This window comes from Stegodyphus dumicola, chromosome 2 (assembly GCF_044657685.1).
Source record: "Stegodyphus dumicola isolate Sdum_Otavi_A_Nest chromosome 2, ASM4465768v1".
NCBI lineage: Eukaryota > Metazoa > Arthropoda > Arachnida > Araneae > Eresidae > Stegodyphus > Stegodyphus dumicola.
This window is the reverse complement of record NC_140769.1, coordinates 216735331-216758274: the sequence shown is the minus strand read 5'-3', so window position 1 is coordinate 216758274 and position 22944 is coordinate 216735331. Positions and strand designations below refer to the sequence as shown.

Genomic DNA, 22944 nt, shown 5'->3' with positions numbered 1-22944 from the left:
GGCTGAGGTCAGGAGGCCATTGCGCCGACTGCCCCTCAACGCTGCACACCGTTAGGTATGTCTGTAGTGACGTCAGACCCGGGGCCCTGATGACCAGCGAGGATGTTCTACAGACGTCCAGGATAGCAGTGGCCTACCCACCTGACTGTCGTGCGCACACAGCCCAGCTGCCCGAAGTAATGGTATGGGTGCCATTTCCTTTGATAGCGAGACTTCTTTGGTTGTCATCCGCGACATCCTTACAGCATGGCGGCATGTCGATATGATTCTACGTATCGTAGTGTTGTCCTTGCTTTCACAGACCCTTGGGCTTAAATCACAACAGGATAATGTCCAACCGCACACGGCATACATTTCTACTGCGTGTCTTCGTGCTTCTCCTACACTTCGCTGGCCGGCATGATCACCATATTTCTCCCCAGTATCAGACTTTTATCAACAGTCGTCTCCGATCGTCGCTAGATCTGCCAGCTGGAATCTGTATGGCAAGCAGTCTTGCAGGAGGACAACTCTACGACCCCAGTGCCCAGGCGGATAACAGCTTTCATCAAGACCTGAGGTGGGCCAACGCATTATTGATTTTTTTGGCTCTTTAGCTCCAATTTCTGAATAAAACATTCAATTCCTATGATGCTGTCAGAAATTTATTTTCAGTACATGTACACTCAGCAAAACAAATGAGACATTTCTATATCTCCCGTTTTACTACGCCAATTGACGAAATTCAAATTGCGTTTTTCATGCCTCGAAAGCGCGACTTATATACATTAGATTTATATATAGCATTGCCCTTATATGGGTATTTTGACACAAAATCGGACATGTTCTGAAATGGCATGCCCATTTTTTCCATATTTCAATTCTACGACTCAAATTATGCCGAAATATTAAATTTGTAAAATGTGGTGCGAAATTTACGGAGAAATTAAAAAATTTATCTTGGCGCTTTTTTTTCAATAATTCACTTGGCGAACTTCTTAATTTATAGAAACCTATTTTCCTTTTCCTTTTATCATTGTACGAAAAAAGTCTTCGTTCATATTTTCAAATAATTTTAACAATTCATATTTTCAAATAATTTTAACAAAGTGCGTAAACACATTTTAGTTATTATCGCTTATAATAAATACGCCAGCTTTCAAAACGCGCTCTAATTTTTTGCAGGTATGCTTAGAAATGCAAATACATCTACTTTAAAATGATACCAAAAATGTTATAGGTTGTAATTCAAAATCTTTTTCGAAAAATTTATTAAAATTATTTTTTAAATAAATCATAAAAAATTGGTCGAATTTTATTTGGAATGAACCCCTAACTTTCGAAATATGAAAGTAAGAATAAGTTTAATAAAAAAAGAGATATTAATAAATATGTATCAAATTCAGTTAACATTGAGGAGCTTAACTTTTGAGAGCTAATTTTTTGAAAGTTACTCGTGCGAGTTTTAGAAAACTTGGCACGCTGGCTTAATTTGAGTCGTATAATCGAAATATGGAAAACATTGGCATGTCTTTTCAGAAAAAGTCAGATTTTGTGTCAAAATACCTATATTAGAACGATGCTATATTTAATCTAATAGTACATATCCTAAGTCCCTCTTTCGAGACATTAAAAACGGAAGTTGAATTTTGTCAATCGGCTCAGTAGAACGGGAGACATAGAACTGCCTCCCCCTTTTTTTTTGGCGTAGTCTACATCACATCTACTGACCTTTGTCCCAATCGGGTAAGTTCCTTTATGGTGCGTCGCGTTTTAGGTTACAGAGTGTATCAATCAACTAGTCTAAATTTGGATATGTCGGCTAGGATTGGAAGAAGAGCATTATTTAATAACAAAAAAGAAAAGTTTGCAAGCGTAGAAAAAAAGAATTCTGTGTTTGTTAAAAGGAGATACATTTCGGTTGAAATGCTTAAAATGTAATAGCATAGAATAAGGTAAGTAAAACGGTCATTTATATTATATTACGAATGATAATTGAGGCCTTTTTTATACCTTTCATTTTTCATTTTATTTACTCTTACTTATTAATATATTTATGTTTTCATGATTACAAAATCAGAGAAGTGTAACTAATTACCCTTAGATAAGTTTTAATGAGTAGTTAATCTTTATCAATAAAGAAAAACACGTCATATTATTGTAGATGATCAGGACACGTCTTTAAGTTGGAGCGCATTGACAAAACTATAATGCATACAATCTCAGTAATGGTTTGGAATTCAATGGAGAAATATTAAATACTTTTTTGCCTTAAATGTGAGATTTGTTTTCTGAAACATATTATCGTTTCATATATAAAAAGCACCGTATCATAAAGAGAAAAATGCTTCCTCTTTCTAAGTAATATAACGTTGAAGTATTGTGTTGCTTTGTGTTAGCAGTTCATTTCCTGAAAAATATCGAAAAATAACAGAATAATCATTCGAAAGTTTATTCAAACAAGATACAAGAATATTAAGAAACTGTAAATACTCAATGGATTCTTAATCGTATCAAAGTTCTTAGAAAAGCAAAATATTTCTATACAAAGTATTAAATTGTTGCCATTCAATTGAAACATTTATTTTTCATAAATAAATTTAATAATTTTTATATTTTCTTTCAGCCTACTAAGTTTTTCCGCGTCTGTAATATTTAATTGGGTACCCTTTATCTAAAATCATACTTTTCATGCGTATTAGTACAGATTCAACTAATATTTCTGTGTAAAAAGTTCCGGTTTTTACCACCAAAGTTACTTTCAGTTGCGCTTTTGAAGAAGAAATATAATTGTTTTCTTTGTGTTCGTGTCCAGTATATTCTATACATGCTATAAAGAGCTTAAATACGATCAGTCGTACAGTAACCATTAACAACTGAAATTGAAAGGGAAGAGAAAATAGATTGCATTTAAAATTATGCAATGGATTTCCTCCAGTACAATAACTAAACTTTTATTAGAAGTTTTGACTAAAATGTAGTGTTATTTCATTTATTTTGTTTACTTTTACTTTTTAGGCACATCTTGTTCTTTCCAAAATAAACGAATTGATTTAAAAGAAAGTATGCAAATATATTTTAGACGTCATGAGTTAATTGATTACTCTGCCTTTAGGTAGAATATCTACTTTAAGCTTATGATTGTTTGACTACTTTGATTTATCTACTTATCTACTTATGATTGTTTGACTCTCATTTTTAAGGAATACAATTTAACGAATGAGATGTTATAATTAAATCTTACCAGTTTACTTAAGTAAATTCGGTTTACGTAAGCAATTAATTGGCAAAAATGAAAGTTAGAGCTTGGTTAGAAATCTATGTAAAGTACTGAAGCCTTATGAGGCTAATAAATAAATCAATATTAAATTATTATTGTAATTTTAACTAGTTAAGGTAAATCAATGAGTCAGGTTGAGTTCAGCATTACATTTAGAGCAATAAATTTTATACAATCAATACAACAGCATAAAGGAATAATTATAACTTTAATTTCAATTATAGCTTAAGTTTTGTAGCATTGATTGCGTGCTATAGCGCAGTATAAGCTGTGCTTTTAACTCTATCTTACACAATAACAGCATTTCTTTTAATGCTTACATAAACATTTAGCGTAAATGTTAAATTGTAAAAGTTCTTTAAATACTAAGAAGAATTTCACTATTATTTAGATGCAATTGCGGTTTAAAGTCATTTTAACATTACGCATTAATAACGATTTCCTTGCAGTTTTTTTGGCCTTATGTAGATTATGAATTGTTACTTATCACCTATATTTAACCCTTTAAAGATGGCTGACGTACACAGTACGAATGTATGTTGGGAGACAAACATTTGTATTGGTCGCAGATATACATCAGCTGTCTGAAAAAGGTAAAACTTTATTTTATTGAGGTAACACCTTTCCCAAATGCGCTGCAGATTATTTAAATACCCAAAGAGAGATTCTAGACTACCTAAATACTCTTAAAAGTATTTCGTAGTGCCGATATGCTACATTCTACTCTACAACAGTGCAGCGATAATGCGAAGCAGGGCGGTGCCTAAGGTTAGGTGCAAATAGGTGCACATTGGTGGTAGGTGCTTGGGTGTGGACAGCACTTACCGTCACCGAGGTCAAAGGTTAAGGCCCTTCTTCTAGAGGGTTCGCTCCGACACCAATAGAGGTCAGGGTGGCTTACCGCTGCAGAGGGATGGATACAACAGGTCATGCATGAACACGTACTACTCACAGGAGCATACCATAACATAATATCCCGAAGCATGCCGTAACAATTCGAAGATAAGTAGAAATCAATGAGATTAAGATATATTTGAGCGAACTGTTGATTATAGTTTCATGTGGTGCTGTAATAATCCTTTTTGAAAATTAACAGTGTGCTTAATTTAGTTAATAATTGTCCAACTGGTTTTAAGAATTCATCACACCGTCTGTAATTTAATAGTGCCATTTATTCAATGAAGAAATAATTGTATGCATTTATTCATGTATGTCTTGTGTAACATGTACTGCTTGGCTTTAAATGGCAAAGAAAATTTTTTATCGTGTAGGGTAAAAAGATAGGCAACGGGAAGAGATGAATTACAAGCGAAGGAACATCTTTTATCATCTTTCAAACCGTAATAGTGTGTTATTTGAAAATATTATAAACATCTTAATATTTCTCAACAACAAGATTTTTAATACATATCTGTAGCTTTAAATTCCGGATTTCATATTACAGCTTCACTATTGCGTGTAAATATCAATGTTGTAGTTATTTATATTCATTAACTGCTTTCACACAAAATTAAAGAAAGAAAATCAACGATTTAGGAGGCTAACCTCTCTGAGTAGTAACGCAAAATGGTATGTTTTTTTATTTGTTTGTTGACAATAAGGATATTCTTTTGCATTATAATAAAGATATCTTTATCATTAATAACACCTTATCATTGCTGATTAGAATTACATGCGAAAAATGTGCACGATATTATCATACTAATTAAAGCGTTTTTGAGACGTATGACTTTACTTCAAGTTGATAGTTTACAACGATTTAAGATAATTTTCTTTGCTTACCTGTGTACATATATGATGTTATTTCTTATATTAGAAAACTTTTAATAATTCCTTAGTGTATTACTGTACATTAATTTCATAAATATTTAGCAAAAGTAGGCTAGTATTAAAAACGTAATAAATTTCGGAATTATGTGGATATTTTTTTGAAACACACAGAACACACTCACAAAAAATACTCTGACAGGAATATATAAAGACAAATGTTTTTTTCGGAAGCACTTTTCAGATAAAATTATAATATGCTTATTTAAATCTTCGTTATTGTAATTTTGAAAAAAAAAAAAAAAAAGTGAACTAGATAAAAATATAAAATGCTATACATTCCATTTCTGTCAGCAAAAGGTCATTTTTAATAGAATGGGCATAAAAAATCCCATGATTAATATTTCTAAATTTTAATACTATGATGCTTTTTATAATAAATATAAATAGTGAGTTAAGGTGAGAACATCCTGCAAATTCCTCGGAAGAGTTAAGACCACTTCAGATATTTCTGATTTAATGTTTGTTTTCTTACAATATCACATACGTAGAGGAGAAAAATATTTTAAAGGAATTGTTTTCCAAATGCTAGCAGATTTCTTTACGTGTGGCCAGTAAAATTTAATGCAAGATAAAACAAAATTTGAATCTAATGTAGAGAATGAAATGGAACACAAAGCAGATTTATTTTTGTAAGAAGACGGAATATTATATTTACAACTAACGCTGTTATTGAATTTTATATTGGCTTCTCTACTACATTTTTTATTTATATCTCACAGTAGTTTTTATATTAGCACACAATCAATTCGCATTTAATTAAATAAAAGTTGATGAGATAGCTATATTTTTAACGATATTAATGTGATAAATTTTTTCTGATTAAAGTTTATCGGATGCCTTTCGCATGCTTGTAAATGTGACAGAAATCGTATAATTTATTAATTTTATATTAGACAAAATTTGTACCGCAAAGTTCATTTTTAAGTCATTTAGATCTGCATTAGTTGCGCTCAACAGCAATAATATTAAATTTCAGATTCTGTATGAACCATCGAATAAAGTTTATAGTTAAATGTGGCAACTTTTGGCGATATTAAGATGAGCAGTAAAAGCTGTATTTATGATGAACAGTAAATGAGTCATTTTAGTGTTGGCGACAATTTTTAAAATCTCGCCAAGGCCGTACCGTATACTATTATTTTACCAAATTTGTTTATTTTTCCTACTCTACTTGTGGTGAATAGATCTTAGTATTTTAAATAAAGAAGAAAATTAGTCGAAGTTAAAATTATGTATCAATCACTCATCATTAATGATATTTAAAAAATGAGGCATGCTTAAAAAAGCATCACCTTATATTTTGCTAGAGTAGCTTGTGTAATTTTTGCATTACCAGGCACGTCGCGTTAGAAACTGGATTTGAATGTCTATCATATATTTGTTATTAGTTAATACTGTAATGTATTTCGTTGCTACGCTACCAAACTAAATATCGAGTGACAAATGAAAAAGTCCTCAGTCTTAAAAAGATGCTCACCTGAAGATGTATTGATGTATTGAAGATGTAAGATCCTCGCTCTGGAAATGTTCTATATTTTTATAAGTTTAAAAAATAAATAATTTGATGTGTCGACAGAAATCTTGAATGTTCTTTAAAAACCCTTCATTGCAAATTAAAATGTTGTCTAGCTCAAATTTAGAATATCATACTAGTAGTTGAATTCGGAAGTAAAATGAAACATTTTCATAGAAACTGGCACTGTATTCATACAAAGATTAGTACTCAAGCAGCCTGCATTCCTTTTGTGACTGGTTTCAATTTTCGATCTTAGCGGCTACCACCAGACACATTTTAATCTGTAATGAAGTATTTAAAAAATTCATCATTTTGGTCGAACATCAGTACATTTGAATACATGCATGAATAAATATTTATGCATGTATAAAGCTAAAACATTTCCAACACGAGGATCTTCAACACATTTTCATGGAAGCATCTTTTTAAGCGCGAGGACTATTACATTTCTCGCTTGGTACTTAGTTTGGGAGCAATGCAAAGACGTTGCAATGTCAACAGCTTTTTCTTTTAATACATGAAGGGATAAATATTTACAGAAACAAAAAGTTGGAAACTTCCTCATATTCTCTTAATTTTGTTTGAAAGTAACTCGCGTTTTTACCTTTTTACGTAAGAAATAGTTAGATCCCTGTTAATTTATTTTATAACATTAACAGTTATTTGCTTTACCAGAATAATTTCCTTTAATGATCATTTATTTAATTGGCTTTGAAGATTATTGCTTGATATTAAAATTGACTTTTTGGTACCAGGTTTGATTTTTAAAGAACATGAACTATTTTAAAGCTAGAATTTTAATTATGCTAATGTTTTATCTTATTAAATTTGTTAGTCTTAAAAAATATTTACATATCATTAAGTACCTTCAAAACTATTTATTAAACCGACTCGAAAATTTTGCATAATTATCTCCAATTTATTTATACTATTTAACGATTTTTTTTGTATAATTATCTCCAATTTTTTACACTATTTAACGAAGCTTTTGTATTATTATCTAAGCTTTATTTACACTATTTAATGATGTATTATAAAAACTAATATTTTCTAAAACCATAAGCAGTTCTGCAGTTTTCAAATCGTTATAAAATTCCTATTGTTTTACAGTTTGTTTTTCGTTTGTTTATTGTGGCTTTTACATCAGCAAAAGATTTATCTCATTTTATTCAGACAGAACAGAATAGAAGCACGGAATTGTCGAATCGCCTATTGCTCTACATATCCCCACTTTAAACATTGACGAGAGTGGGCGGCAAACTTCTTACAAACACGTATTTAAAAATTCAAAATCTCGAATTTCCAACACAAAATTCTCTTTCAGCTCGAATTATCTGTGCATGACGGTAGAAAACGTACTGTACTGTACTTTTCGTTAAATCAAAAATTAATTTTTACCTCATAATTATTTATAATGTTTAATATGTCGAATTCTGATTTCCGAGAGAATTTATTGTTTGGCATTGTTGATAATACAACTCTGCTGGAAACTGTAGAGTGGAGCATAGAGCAAGTTTTTACGAGTAATTGTTTTGATATGTGCACATGCTTAAAATATAAAGAAGCCGGGTAACGAGTATTTAAAAGTTAAATAATATCTTGTTTGAAACTGTAAGAAATTTAACGATAATTTTCCTTAGTTCTTTTAAAATATCTTTGTTTCACTATATAAAAGAATTATTTAGTAATTATTTTAAAACTTTAATATGCTAAATTCTTCTTCTCATTTTCTTTCTAATTCATTATTTATAATGACGTCGAAGTTTCTCTGAATTCTTTCATGATTATTTAAATATTTACTAGTATAAATATTATATTTTAAGGCACATTTTCATATTTGTTTTATCTTCAGATTAAGCAATGTGTTTTATAAATGCTTAGGACAATAAATGTCTATTATTTGTTCTTTTGCCTTTCAAACACGGCAGTATGTATTGGTTTATCCTTGTTTTCCTAGTGTATATCTAAATATCTGAATGATAGTAATTAACGTAAGCTTTGCGGTATAGAACAAAGAGAAATATATTTTAAATAGAACTCCAATTAAAAATATATCGTAAATTTGTTAAGAGTTCTAAAATTTACTGTGACTCTAACTTTGAAATTAAACTATTTTTAAGTGTTATTTAAATGAAAACAAAGGTAGTAAAAATGCAAAAAATTATGAAATATCATAAAAAGTATTCTATAATAATGACGCCACGAATAATTTTTTTATATCATAAAAAATTTAAACTGTATTTATAATAAAGTGTAATTATGATATCTCTAACTGAGTTTTCTGATATTTGTCTTTTTTTAAGAGGAAAAACGTACAGATGTACTCGAACTAAAATTTGAATATTTTTTATTACACCAAGCCAATTCATTCTTTCTTTCACGGTAGATTCGGGATTATGTATGGTACACAAAACATAATAAGGACACGAGACAATCATGCAGAATATCGCGACATTAAAATAATAAATATTGAACACCAAATACAAATACATTAATCCAACTTAAATTGTAATGTAACACCAAAATACAAGCAGGAAAATACAGCTAGAAACGAGCAACACAGCGACAGGAAATGTTGCCAAATATAAAATGAAATAATAATTCTTTGTCGGAAATTCTTAGAAGGCAGTATCTTTGTTTCGGGAAATTAATAAAAAATATTTGGAATGATTATTTTAACTATTTAGGTTCTTTAATTTCATTCAACTACCGTAACCGAAAAATCTTAATAAACGTTTATATTTATTCAGGTTTTCAACTCTTGATAAATATAAAAATCGTAAATATTTTAAAGAAATAAAATGTGAAATAAATTGCAAAATGCGCATATGCATTCACTGAAATGTTGTTAGCCCGTTTTCAATAAAGCTTATAAACCTTTTTCCGCTTATTCCAGATGGTAAGGATTTAGTCATCAATTAAGAAAAGAACCAAAAGAAATAAATTTACTATAGTATGCGGAAAAATCTTTCATTCCATTAACTTAAATTAGTAAATTATAAATTTATCTCTCGACCAAAGTACGTAAAATGATTTGATAAATTAATAATTATGTGGAGTGCATTTTTATCATACATTTGATAAGTCTTAAAAGCATAGAGGCGTCCAATATTGCTTTCTTAAAATGTTTACGAATCTGTAGAATTTAGTAAATTAGAATTTAATAATTTAGTAAATTTTTAATGCGTTGTTCAGAAATTATTCTGACTCATTTCGAACAGAAAATTCTATGATATTTTCATTACTAGCAAACATAAAGAGTTTAATTAAAACATCAGATTTTTCATTTCTTTATCATATATCAAATATAATATATGTTATATGTGATATTGATTATATATGATAAATATATGAAACTAAAATGAATAGTTTGTAAGAAGTACTTTGGTGACAACATTTCCTACGACATATGTTAACGCAAGCATCAAGTCAAAACTAAAGAACTTTGAAAATAATACACTACTTAAGCATGCTTGATCCTACAATAAACATCAAAATTGTCATGCTAAGGTTATATTTAATAACAACAATGACATTAATGATACTTAGAAATAGCACAAATTTTGCAATTTTGACATTCTCATAAATTACAGCGTTTGTCAAAATCCAGTTTAAGAACGTAACATTTCCCAAAGAAACTGATTTATTCTTCAACACAAAATATCAAACCATCTTAACGTTTACTAAAATCGATACATATATCAAAATTCTGCATTATGAGCACAAAACATTTATCTAAAATATAGAATTTTAAACATAAAGTGCAGACTGTGTACTTTTAAAGTTTAAGAAATTGTTATTACAAAATGTGCTGAATTTTAGAAGTCCACATGAAATATATATATGATAATATAGCTCCATTATTAATTATAGCATTTAATTTCTCCATGACATTTTATATCATTTACAAAAGAGGATTTTGATATATTTTGTAACTTTGAATTCGTTTTATGTTTTCTTTGTGCACTTTATTAAAGAAAGAACTTAAGGTACTTTTCTGTTTCGCCGGCGCAAATCTCGCCAAGCAGACTTTATTGGCGACAACATACAGTATACACGTAAAAAATATTAAAAAATGTTAGTTCTAAGAATTCTTTTTAAAAAAGAAGGCATAAACATTTTAATATCGCTTAAAATTTTATAAAAAGCCAATAAATAAAGACAACAAATTTGTAAAAAGACATTAAGAATTTACTATGCTTTCATGGTTCAACATCCTGATTCGCCGGTTCATATCACGTGACCCCAAGCGATCTCATCTCACGTAAACTACTCTACAAAAATCTAATGCTCTTAGTAATTATCCACATTAATTTCAAGTTAAATCTTAATTTGGAACACAAGTTTAAATGCAAGAAATATTTCAATTCGTACGAATAGCTTACTCAGAAATGATGTAAAACTGCAGTGCTTTACTTCGCTAATGCATTCTCATTAGAATTGATGAATTTAACCCTTGACTTTACCTTTTCTATATTTTTCGGCTTCGGGTAAGTGCTGTGATTGCATCCTAATTAACTTAATTACCAAAAATTGCCTTAAACATAAAAATGAACTATCTGATAAAAATTATATGTAATGATATGCCAGTATTGAAAGAAACAATCAATCTGATAAGAAAAAGCTGCGACTTGTTTTGAAAATGAGGCGTAAAAGGTTACCAGCGAGAATATTTCGTTTGGCATGGGTTGTACCATTATTGGCGACTTTATCGCTTGCGCCGGCAAAACGGAAAAGTACCGAACTTAATTATTTAAAAGAAAGCTATAATAAATCTTAAGATAAAATAATCTTAAAATGTGAGTAACGTCTTCATTTTAATTGTCAGCATTATTTACTTTCTTTTAGGTTAATATTAATAATTCTTCTCATGTAATGTTTAAATTCTTTTTATAAGCTTATAGATTTCAAGGCGTTTATCGTGTTAAACTGCGATAATCAGGAAAATGTCACTTTTTAATGCAGTAAAATTATTAACAAAAAATTTTTAAATAATATATATTCGAACTTATAATAGACTGTAAAAGATATCGATTAAAAAATTCGCAACAAAGAGTACTAAATATAATACTAATCGAAAGAATAACGATTAACTTGTAAAGAAAATGAGGAATTTGTGAAGAATCTCAAGTGACATATTATTGCATAATTATAAGACATACCGCAAACATTAAATAAATAATCGGTAGTTGTTTTTATTTGTCATAAGTAATGATGAAACAGTATGAGTTGTAATAGTATTTTGCCACTTAACACGCTTTTTCTGTTTAACACATTCTTCCTTAAATTTTAAAAAGTAAAACTTTTGAAATTTGCTAAAGAAATTTTTAGGTAAATTCTTTACTAATTTTCGTTCTGCACACGTTTTAATTACTCTATTTTTATTGATATAGGAACTCGAGATGTAGTTTATTACTGGTGCTTTCATAACTTTTGCGGTTCGAATGTCATTTAAATAACCTGAAGTAATATATTTTCTACAAAATAAAAAGAAACTTTTTAAGAGTAATTTCATCTATTAAAGCTTGAATAAATGCATCTAATGAAAACAAACCTTTAAACTCGACTAAAATAAGAACAATTACACACATTGGAAATAATTTGCATTCAAATCCAGGTTATCCTATTAATGTTACTTGTTACAGGTGTGATAAAAAACTAAACGAATGAGTGAATGTAATGTAATAAATAGATACGTGAGCGAATATATTCTGAAAATGCAAAATTATATGTGTTGCCATAACTCTCAAACAAAATTTCATTAAACATGAAAATATAAATACATAACGATATATAAAACTATAGATATGAAGATGAAAATAAACGCAGAACAATAAAAATCAACAATAAAAATATAATCTAAAATATTTAATAATGTAAATCCATGTTTATGTAAAGCTAAATATATACAAAGCTTTTAAAATGTTTTATCAATATATGACAATAAAATAGGTGAAAGATATAATCTTATAATGCTTGAACGCAGATGGAGAGAAGGTTATCGTACGAATTAGGAACTGTTTTAATGAAGAATAATGAATATTAGTGAATGGAATAAAATCCATTCAATGTATGTGTATGTGTGTATTGAAAATATGGCAAAGCACACTAGGGCTATCTGTCCAAGGGGAGGGATGCCTTCGTGGAGGACTTTCTAAGGGAAACTTACTCGTATACACTAAAATCCATTGAAGCAGAGTATTTTAAATACATTAAAACAAATTATATTTACTTTGGTGTAAGGACTGGTTGAAAGAGGAGGGGCTTGAGGGAGACTATTAAAATAAATAAAATATTTTGTTCTCAGCCATCTTCTCTAAACTTATGAACATTTACATGTAAATGTTGTAAAATTCTCAAGAAGAAAATTTTTTCGTAAAATAAGGGTAGATTATGTGAAGGAGAGTGCACATGCAATAGAGTGAATGACTTTACATACTATTTTAAAATTACGTGCAATTTTAAAATTTATTTAATGCAGATGAAGGGAGTTTAGAGATTTTAAAAGTCTGTACTTTTGAAAAGTTGCAGTTAATGAACTAAATATTTATAAATGCACTCATTTTAACAGTTTCTCTCATTGCATACATAATTTAAAGAAATAACATCAAAAATAATAAAAAAACGTACTAGTCTCATTTACGATTTAGGAAAAGGTAATGATTTAATCTTAAAATAATTACATCCAATACAGATAATGATTACTGATATTTATCAGACACATTTACACCATATACAATCATGTGAAACTAGATATCAAATAAAGATTATGAAATAAAATATAATCGTTTATATAATTTTAAGATAATTCAGGAGAATTAAAAATATCATGAATAATTTTATGTATCTGCTGCAGAACAATAAATAAAATGTAAAAAGATAAGCTGAATAAATATTTGCATCATCGAATTATATAATGAAATTAAATGACATCTATAATTTTATACAGTCATTATAATCAACAAAGTATAAATTGTATGTCGAGAATAATAAATAATATTCAATCATATAAAAGACAAAGGACGTAATGAATCAGCTAAGCAAGTTAATGATTATATTATTGCTGTTCGAAAAATCATTTATATTTTTTGTAATGTTATTATTATTGCACAAATTAGAGGATGTTAACCAAATGTAATGTTCTTTTGTTTCAAAATATTAAAGCTAATTTACGAATGCGACTGAAGAAGGCAATTAAATACTATCAGACAATTATAAGACTGCATTATACAACTATTATTCTTGCAAATAAATCTAAAAATCACAAAATGTTTCGAAAACCTATTTCTAATATTCCGCACTTTTTCTTAAATTTTATGCTTAAAATGCTACATAAAAATAAATTACGTTCGTTATTGCGATTCTGTAATTTGATTACTATATAATTCCGAAAACTTCTACTTATAAAAGGAAATATTCTACTTATAAAAGGAAATAATGAAGCCATTTCAAGAACCACTGAAATTTGCTTAATACAGAAGAGATATTTGAAATGAGTCTTGATTTGTGTTTGATATGTTAAATTTCTTTCTGAGTTCAACATAGTTTTAGAAGAAGGAAAGAAATCTTTAGTTACTTCACAAAATCTCAAAAGGGAAAAAATGCATGAATTCTTATTTTCTCAAGCCGCAGAAATTCAGTTCACTTCCAGATTATTGTACGTTATCTCCTTATTTGGAGTTCAGCCGTATGAATTTATATGATAAATTAAAAGCACTTTCAATAACCTCATTGATTTCCAAAGCAATTGGTTGAATAATTTTGCTAATTGAATGACACTCCACTGCGATATACTTCTATAATGTGCTCCCGGAGGCTGAAATTATGATAAAATATACATAGAAACTACTAAGCTCCGTTGCTTGACTTTTAATTCTCCAGTATGGTAGAAGCTTAATCCAATGACTGAAGAGAATGTTTACTTATAATTGTCTTTTAACACCCCTTATGAAAGGGAAGAAATAGTTGAAAGTTGACTTCAGGACTATGAAGAATTAAAAAAGTAATTGCCTTTTAACTCCATAGGGAATAAAAACATTTGTTGCTTAAATACGGAATCAAAATTGGTAGTTAAATCTTCCACTTTACCTAGCTGACTGCCGGCCAAGGCAAGAAAATGCTTTATTTTTTAGTTTTAGGATAATTTTCTGATAATTTATTAACAGAAGGTTTCAACAACTATGACAAATCTGTAACTTGCTTTTGAACCAACCACATTAGAAAAGAAAAAACAGATTCTTACCCGCTGACAAGGTTCCTTTTTCCTTGAAGGAAGAGGACGTCCTCCACAAAGTGTCCGGTGGTCCACCTTTTTGACCCCGATATAAATCCACTTCTTTGTTGGTGGAAGGCAGGGCAAGCGGTACATGATCTAATTCGGCGGGGCTCTGCCGTTGCAGGAAGGCGAAAGGGGTGTCGAAAGTGTCCAGCGCTACGGTCTCAGCTTCTGGGGTGAGCATCATGTCCTCCTGATCCTTCGCCTCAGATGCTTTCCGGAGCAAGGTGGGCAGCCAGAGTCGTAGGGGCTGCTTAGCCCGGGCTGCTTTTCATGGAAAAGACAACAAAGAATGTGAACGCAAGAAAGTCACGTCGATATATATAACAATTAGTGGAAATCTTTCGACATAGAAATTAAACAAAAAATAACTTAAGTGAGTCAAAGTGCTTTAATAAAAGATGAGATAATTTTGGAATATTATGACGAAGGATTTGTTTCTTTACATATGTATCCTAACGATGTGTTTCCTTTTAAAATGTTTCTCAGAATGAGAGGGAAAATTTGTAAAACGAATTTCAATGCGGTGGATTAGAGAGTTAAGTAAATACAAAATCTAGCTGATTATATAGATCTCAGGGATTAGGAACTCCAATTAATAAAATATTCATTTAGCTTTAATTAGTTTAAAAAAACCCTGTATGACTCCATATATCATTCTGATATTTAGAAAGAAAATAATTTGAAAATCTTTAAGTTTTTATGAGTGTACATGAAATGAGTATACATGAAATTTACATGGTTGGTGGTTTCAATGACGCAAAACTAAGTATGGTTATTTTGCACCAAACACTGGTTAGAAGTCTCAAAATGAAATGAGATTTGCATGCTAAAACGAATCTACCAATTTAGATTATGTTTACGCTACAGTTACATGTTTAAAATTCAAGACGTTTGAAAACCGTTAGGAGAAAGCAAATGTTGCTTATTTCAACGATTAATACTCAGTTCTCAGTAAAACGTCTGTCGTTATATTAAACTTTGTGGTTAGTAAACTTTGGAACAATAAAATATTAATTGCTGTACATTTTACATATAAAGGTGAGTAACTATTACTTTTTAACCCATTAACTCATAATGAACAATTTATTACTTTCTTCCACAGTAAGGTTTAAAATTGTTTTCATAAAAGCCTATATTTTATTCTAAAAAACTCTATACAAGTATACACCTTGGATTATTATTCAGGTAAATAAAGCTTGCAGTCACCTGTTTTGAATACCTTGTATGAGAATAATACTGCTTATTACTTCTACAGTAAAAATGTACATTTGAAAATATTCAGTGTACTAGAATCAGCAAGGTTTTATTCGTATGTAGTAGTCGAATTAGCAATAGCAGTCTACTTATATGAGAATTGCCTTTGAAAACAAACTTAATTATTTATCAATATCCATAATTTATATTGCTTAATGTAAGCACGAAATCTACTCATTTGTAATCAATCCATAAAGTATTTCTAAGTTGCTAACCTCTAAACAGAATGCTCCCAACCGAAATTGGAAGGATTTCAGGGTAGATATGTTAACTACTATTGGGAATGTCCTATCTTGTTCATTTGCGGTTTTGCAGCTGAGGATGGTGGTTCGGTAAAACCATCGAAACTAGTTCTGTGAAAAGTTTGAAAATATAACGCTGATTTTTGTTCTTTGACTTCTGAATTACTATTGGGAACGTTCAAAGAAAGCTATTACGTTAACGTACCTAATCAAGTCTCCTTTTTATTGCATTTTAAATTATATTATATAATTATTTAAATTGCAAATTATACCCAGCTAGCTCTTAGAATTTCAACGCCAATAAGGACAAAACTCAGCTGCATTTGTTTTACAGATTTCTTATAAATTTCTCATTTCGCAAATAATATGTGCTGGCATCAGTACCCCTTGTGTCCACTATGTGCGATAGTAACCACTGACATATGGGCGAGGCACATAATCGAAGAAACTCTGGAAGTACTTCTGGATACTGTGGTTCCGCACAGATGCTATTTCTTCCCAGTTTCTTGTGCTTTTATACGATAGTAGGCTTTGTCTTCTCAGGGTGTGAGACAATACACCAAACATGTTCGATAAGGAAAGTACCTGGCGAACGAGTTGGACGGGATATAAATGTAAATTGCGGTGTACTTAAGAAAAATCGGATGTTGAATGCAATGTGTGCTTGCGCATTATTCTGTTCGAAAGTGGCTTTGAAACTACAAGATAGTTAAAACGTGTGTAATGTAGTAAATACGCTGGTCAGAGTGTGTGTAAAGAGACAGCAAAATTGTATCCAGTCTTCCCTAATGCTATAATTCTCAATGTTGCGCCAGTGTGACTCAATGCGAGGGTATAATATACTCGCATGTCCAGCTTTACATTGCATGCAGAAGTAAGATTTTTCTGTCCTCAGACACTGGTCATCGACAGTAATTTAATTTCGATAAAGTGAAGGAGCTATATTGAGGTACGATAATCTGTAGTCGCGTGCGCTATTATTTTCCTGAGATAATATTCAAATGCATTCTTCTGTATACTCTGCCTTCTTACTTCAGGAATATTGTATACGTCTAATCAAACAAACAAAGAGGAAACACGGTTTCTGTATAGAAAATCCGACTTCTCTTCTACATTAATTTCAGGAGAATTAAATGCGTCTATTATTTGCTCATGCACTGCATCGTTAATCATTCTCATGCCCTACAGTGCTCTGTCTATTAAACAAATTTTTCATCAATCAGCTTTTTATAATGTTACACTTTCAATAGTCAGCAATGCCAAAAAGGGTTCTTCTTATTGTAAAGGAAATTTCATTAAGCATTTCAATAATATCTGAAAATTTTAAATATTTCCTTTCCCAGACATTAAAGCAAATTCTTAAAACAAGTATTCAAAATTTTTATTTCAGCTTAACTTGTACATTTAACATAGACTTATATGCATAATGTAATCGTGACAGTTACGTGTATGATATAAAATACAACTGACGTGTTAAATATTATTTATATCTCAAATGTTTCCCCAACTTAAATTTAATCTAAACTTAAACCTTTTTATTCCAGATTATATTTTAATATTTCCCCCCTCCATCCAGAATTTCATTAATATCAAGAATCGATGGAAGAACTATTTTTCCTTGAGCAAATCCCTAAATAGAAACTTTCTTCCAAAAATTCGTTTAGTGTCTTTTCAAGAGTGGGAATAAGCAAGTGCGCACAAAAGTTGGAAGAACTTTGTTAGCCTTTCCTTCCCGGGAAGGAGATATTAGCGAAACACACGTTAATAGCATTTTTAATGTGTTTAGTGAGGTGAAGAGCTGTAACGGAAGCTTTTGTGGAAGGGTCAAAGAAAAAACTGTCAACTAATTACTTGCGAAGAAGGGTTTTTTTAGTGCCCCGAGAAAATTATGTGAGCTGTTTGAAAGCGGAGAAAATGTAATTAGATGTCTTAGATGTTTTACAAAATTTGCAATAAATCAAGAATTTTCTTGGCCTCTATGGAAAATCATTTAAAAGGCAAAATACGAGACTCATTCAATACTACCATCCTCAATAGATTGTACAATTGAAACCATAATTTTATTAGAAATGTTAAAATATTAAATACGATAGCAATAAGGGCACTGAATGCTAAGTAACTTAACGTGTATTTTTTTCAATTAAATGTGCACCTTTATTTTCCGTCTGAGCACAAAGTAAGTAAAGTGACCTTCAATAACCGAAACAAAATATGACAAATCATTGGTTTGTGAAACATTAGATATCATTCGAGTTACATTACTTGAATACAAATACTAAGAATAGTTTGAGGGATGATGTGTTAAACTTCCAGATCATGCTTTAGCTAAGATTATTTCTTATTTCAGCGCTTGTTTTCAAAACGATTTGAACCCATTTTTAAAGCTTTGCGGAAACTGAAATTTTATCTTTTTAATCACATAGAGTTTTGCTATCATCAATGATGAAATTTCCTTTTGCTGCTGCTTACAACTGGTATTTAAAACAGAATTCACCCAGTTTCCCTGGTTGCATAAAGGCCCAGTAAAAGGTATCAAAACAAGTGATTGAAGGCTTTGTTTTCTGTAATATTCATGCTAGATATGTACTACTAGTTGCAAAGTCTTTAAAAAGTAGATAGAGAGCTTTATGAAAACAAATTCGGCACAGGAGGTAAATATTTTATAAATATAAAATTATATAATTATTTATGTTACTAATAGAAACCGAAATCCAGTTAATAGAATTCCCTTAAATATGAAACATTTCATAATTCTAACAATGAAATTCACAGTACACGAGAGAACAAATTTGTTGATTTAGATCATTACTGAGAAATTTGGACAGACGGGAGAAGCTGCAAAACAGAAATTGCTCGTTTCGGCGACTAATTTGACGACTGGGCAAAACTGCTGGTTCATGACATTATTACGCTTTTATTACTCAAAAGGTGCTGGTTTAATTTCTTCAGTATTGATCTTGGATATACTGTATTTCGGTGCAAAATGTTTTAAAATAAGATAGATAATTTTATGAAATCGAATTTAACAGCAAAAGTTTTAGATTTTTCTAGATATAAAATCTAAATTTTTATATGGACTTCAAGTAATAGAGCATTATCATTAGCGGAATAGCTATTGCACTGTGTGTATGCAAAAATTTCGTTCATTTACCATACATGTAAATTTCGCTACGATATTCGAGAATATATTTTCTGATTTCAATAATTTTCTAGGGGCTTTTATCTATTAAGATATTTCAGAGAGAACTAAAAAATGAAATTAATTTACTTGATGATTATTAATTTCATTTTAGGTGAAATAATATCCATTATTAAATTTGCATTTGCATTAAATCTGCAAATAAAATCCATTCATTATCAAAATATTTCTTTCAGCAAAAATGGCACTTTTAGCCCTTGAAATTAGCAATCAGTAACTAGTAAGTATTATTAATAGTACGTATTAGTAACAAAAATTCATAGTATCATAACATTATTTTTTTTCTAAAATCGGTAAATTTGCAGTTAGCACACTTAACTATTAGTATTTACATCAAAATTATTTTATTCGTAAGGCGTATAAAAAATTGTATTAACAAAACTTATAAAATGTCGGATAAAATAGGCAATATCTAAAAAGAAAAGGAGAATCCAAAGAAGTTGTGTAAATCGTTGAAGTGAATTTGACTACGTGAAGGAATGATTTAAAGTGGCTTTATATAGCTTCATGCTGGAAAGAAGATTAGTTCGCAGCAGCTGGAAGGAAAAAAAAGGTAACATTCAATTCAAAATCGCGCGCTGAAATATGCACGAGATTCCACAGCAAAGCAGAAATTAATAAGCCAGAGCATTGCATCGTGATGTTAGGAACGCAGAAAGCGAAACTATTCGTGGAAATTATCTATTTTGACACTAAGAAGTAAGTGCGTGATAGCATAGGTGCGATAATGATGTTCTATTTTTGACTACTTTCTGTGGGCGGTGCGTTCTAGTTTTTTTTTTCTCATAAAATGCTTTAGTTTACCGCTAGAGAGCGATCATAGTGCATATGGTGAGGCGACAATGCTGAAACTCATAAATCTGAAAAAATACAGTAGAATTCTAAACGTCTGAACTTTTAATTATTTGAAAGCGTTAATACCACACTTGAATGTGTTAAAAAAATCTGTCTTTTTTCATCTTTATCCGATCTTGTACAGCTCATTTAAATCTCGTAAAAATAACCAAAATTCGGTTTAATTTTGTTAGTTTACTATGTATATTTCATATTTTATGTCTATATATTTTTAAATAATTATAAATATCATAAAAATACAAGAAATACACATTTAAAGCAAAATTTTAAATATTTTTTCGCATTTCATTATTTAAACTGTAGTTCACTAGACCCACACTGTACAAAAAAGAAAGAGAGAGAGACAGAAAAAGTAAAATTAAATTAAATAAAAAAATAAAAAACTCTAAAATACTTAGCGTTTCCTTCTTAATGCAGAAGAAAATTTAAGAATAGTGTTAAAATAAAAATATCAGGCATTTCGTATATTTAAAACAATCTGATAATCAGGCATTTCATATATTTAAAATAATCTGATAATCAGGCGTTTCATATATTTAAAATAATCTTATAATAAGGCATTTCATATATTTAAAATAATATGATTTCATTGTACGGAATATAAAAAGCATATCTTTAGAATTTCAAATACCAATTACTTGCTATGTCGCACAAACTCCAATTTTAATTGCAAACGTTGTTTTTTTAACTTTTTTTAACTGCATTTAAAGTTCAAGGTTTTTCTGTATTTTACAATTTTTAATGGAGATGTTTTGAGTTTTTATGCATTTTTGCCTTGATTCGAAGTGAGAACTGAATTGATTGAATGAGAAATATATCTCTAATGAAATTCGAGGAAATAAGTTTAAATGAAATGCAGCAAAAATATGTGTAAATTAATATTCCGTGAAAAGGAGTAATGTGGTGTCCACGTAATTTTTCAAATATATAAACAGCTGAGTTTCACAAATTTCTTTAAATGTTTGTTTATACAGGTGAACTTTAATCGTGGAAAGTCTCGTAATTATAACTTTTATACGTTTAATATTATTCGGATGTATATGAAAAATCTCTTCTGTGTTCTTTTAATTCATTGTGTGAAGTAAATTAAGTATTATAATCGCGAAAAATTTGGGTATCATATTTCAATGGACATTTCCACCTTGACCGCTCCTAAAACCATTTTGAATATTTTTGCGTGACATCTGTACGCGTGGTCAAAATAAATTACTCTTTTTGTTTTCCAAAACGGATTGTAAAAGGGATTTCAAATAGATTCAAAAAGGATTTTTTTCGTGACGTCTGTACGTATATACGTAGTATGGTATGTACAGGCATCGCATAGCTCAAAAACGATTAGCCGTAGAACGTCGAAATTTTGCATATGAGACTGCTATAACCTCTAGTTTTGCACCTCTCTTTTCCATTGCAATCGGCGGTACCAAAATTAATTATATATATATACCCACTCACTCCCCTTCCCTTTATTTTTCTTCAGCGTTGCCTGTGGTCAAATATTTCAGATTATAGAGGTGTTTTAAATGATGGAAATATTCATGTTTTGGCAATGCCAAACTTAAATTAAATTTTGAACAAATAACGAAATCTAACTTTTAACGCCGTCTCCCAATTACTATACTTGTAAAGTTTTATACTCGTTATGGATAAATAAAATTATAAGAAATTTAACTCCAGTACGAAAAATGTTGCCCAGGACATTTATTTTACAAATTTGCCATTTTGGATGTCATTTTCAACTTACTTTGAGGAATCGATTAATTAAATTAATGATTAGAGGAAATAAGTTCAAATCAAGAGTACCAAAAGTATGTAGAATTTAGTTCGTCGTGCAAGAAAATCATGGGGAGAAGGATTTCTTTAAAGTACACAAAAATGTTCGAACTATAATGAATTGCGTTAGACTTTTGTATGAAAAATCAGAAATCTTGGCCGGGATTCAGACTTCGAACCGCTGTGACTGTCAGCGCGGAAGTGCTTCCAATTATACTACCAAAACAATCAGTAAGGAAGAAAATTCATTTTTTAAACAATCTTTTTAACAAGGGCCGTTAACGTATTTAGCTTTAAAACTGTTATTAACTTTGTTATGTGCGTATTTTCATTTCTTCCATTTATTTAAATGATATAAAATAATTGCGTTTAATTTATTGATATAGGAATTGTTATACTTTTTCTTTCCCCGAATAAAAAAAAACTTATTTAATTTTGGTGTACTAAAAATAGAACGAGATTATTTGCTTATTTTTACGAGCTATAATGACAAAAGTTAATTTCATTACTATTACTATTGTTATTATTATTAGTAGCAGTAGTATTTGAAATAGAAATGGGTAGGTTCAGGCAAATAATGTCATCGTTTAATTTATCCAAAACATTTACTTTTTTCGTGGAAGGGAAGTTAATTTAAATTTTTAATAGGGTAATGTTTGTTTAAATAAAAACAATGAAGGAAAAATGCAAGAAAGAGACAAAACCGGCTATATAGAGAGTTTTCAGCAAATACAGCGCTTT

The 22944-nt window shown here is 29.9% G+C and overlaps 1 protein-coding gene and 1 long non-coding RNA gene across 9 annotated transcripts in view; one reads left to right on the top strand and one right to left on the bottom strand.

The window, feature by feature from the left end:
* LOC118190971 (voltage-gated inwardly rectifying potassium channel KCNH6-like) overlaps nucleotides 1-22944 on the bottom strand; it is a 609494-nt gene that overhangs the window by 285868 nt on the left and 300682 nt on the right. For 5 of the 8 annotated variants that reach the window (XM_085811757.1, XM_085811761.1, XM_085811758.1 and 2 more), the window contains 2 exons: nucleotides 14848-15147; nucleotides 4085-4162 (listed from right to left, as the gene is read on the bottom strand). In XM_085811757.1, coding sequence (XP_085667883.1) covers nucleotides 4085-4162; nucleotides 14848-15147 — 378 coding nt within the window. The remainder of the gene's footprint in view (nucleotides 1-4084; nucleotides 4163-14847; nucleotides 15148-22944) is intronic. The other 3 variants (XM_085811759.1, XM_085811764.1, XM_085811762.1) reach the window with 2 other exon arrangements.
* The window catches only part of LOC146998846 (uncharacterized), a 476895-nt gene that overhangs the window by 199908 nt on the left and 254043 nt on the right, over nucleotides 1-22944 (top strand). The window lies entirely within an intron of this gene.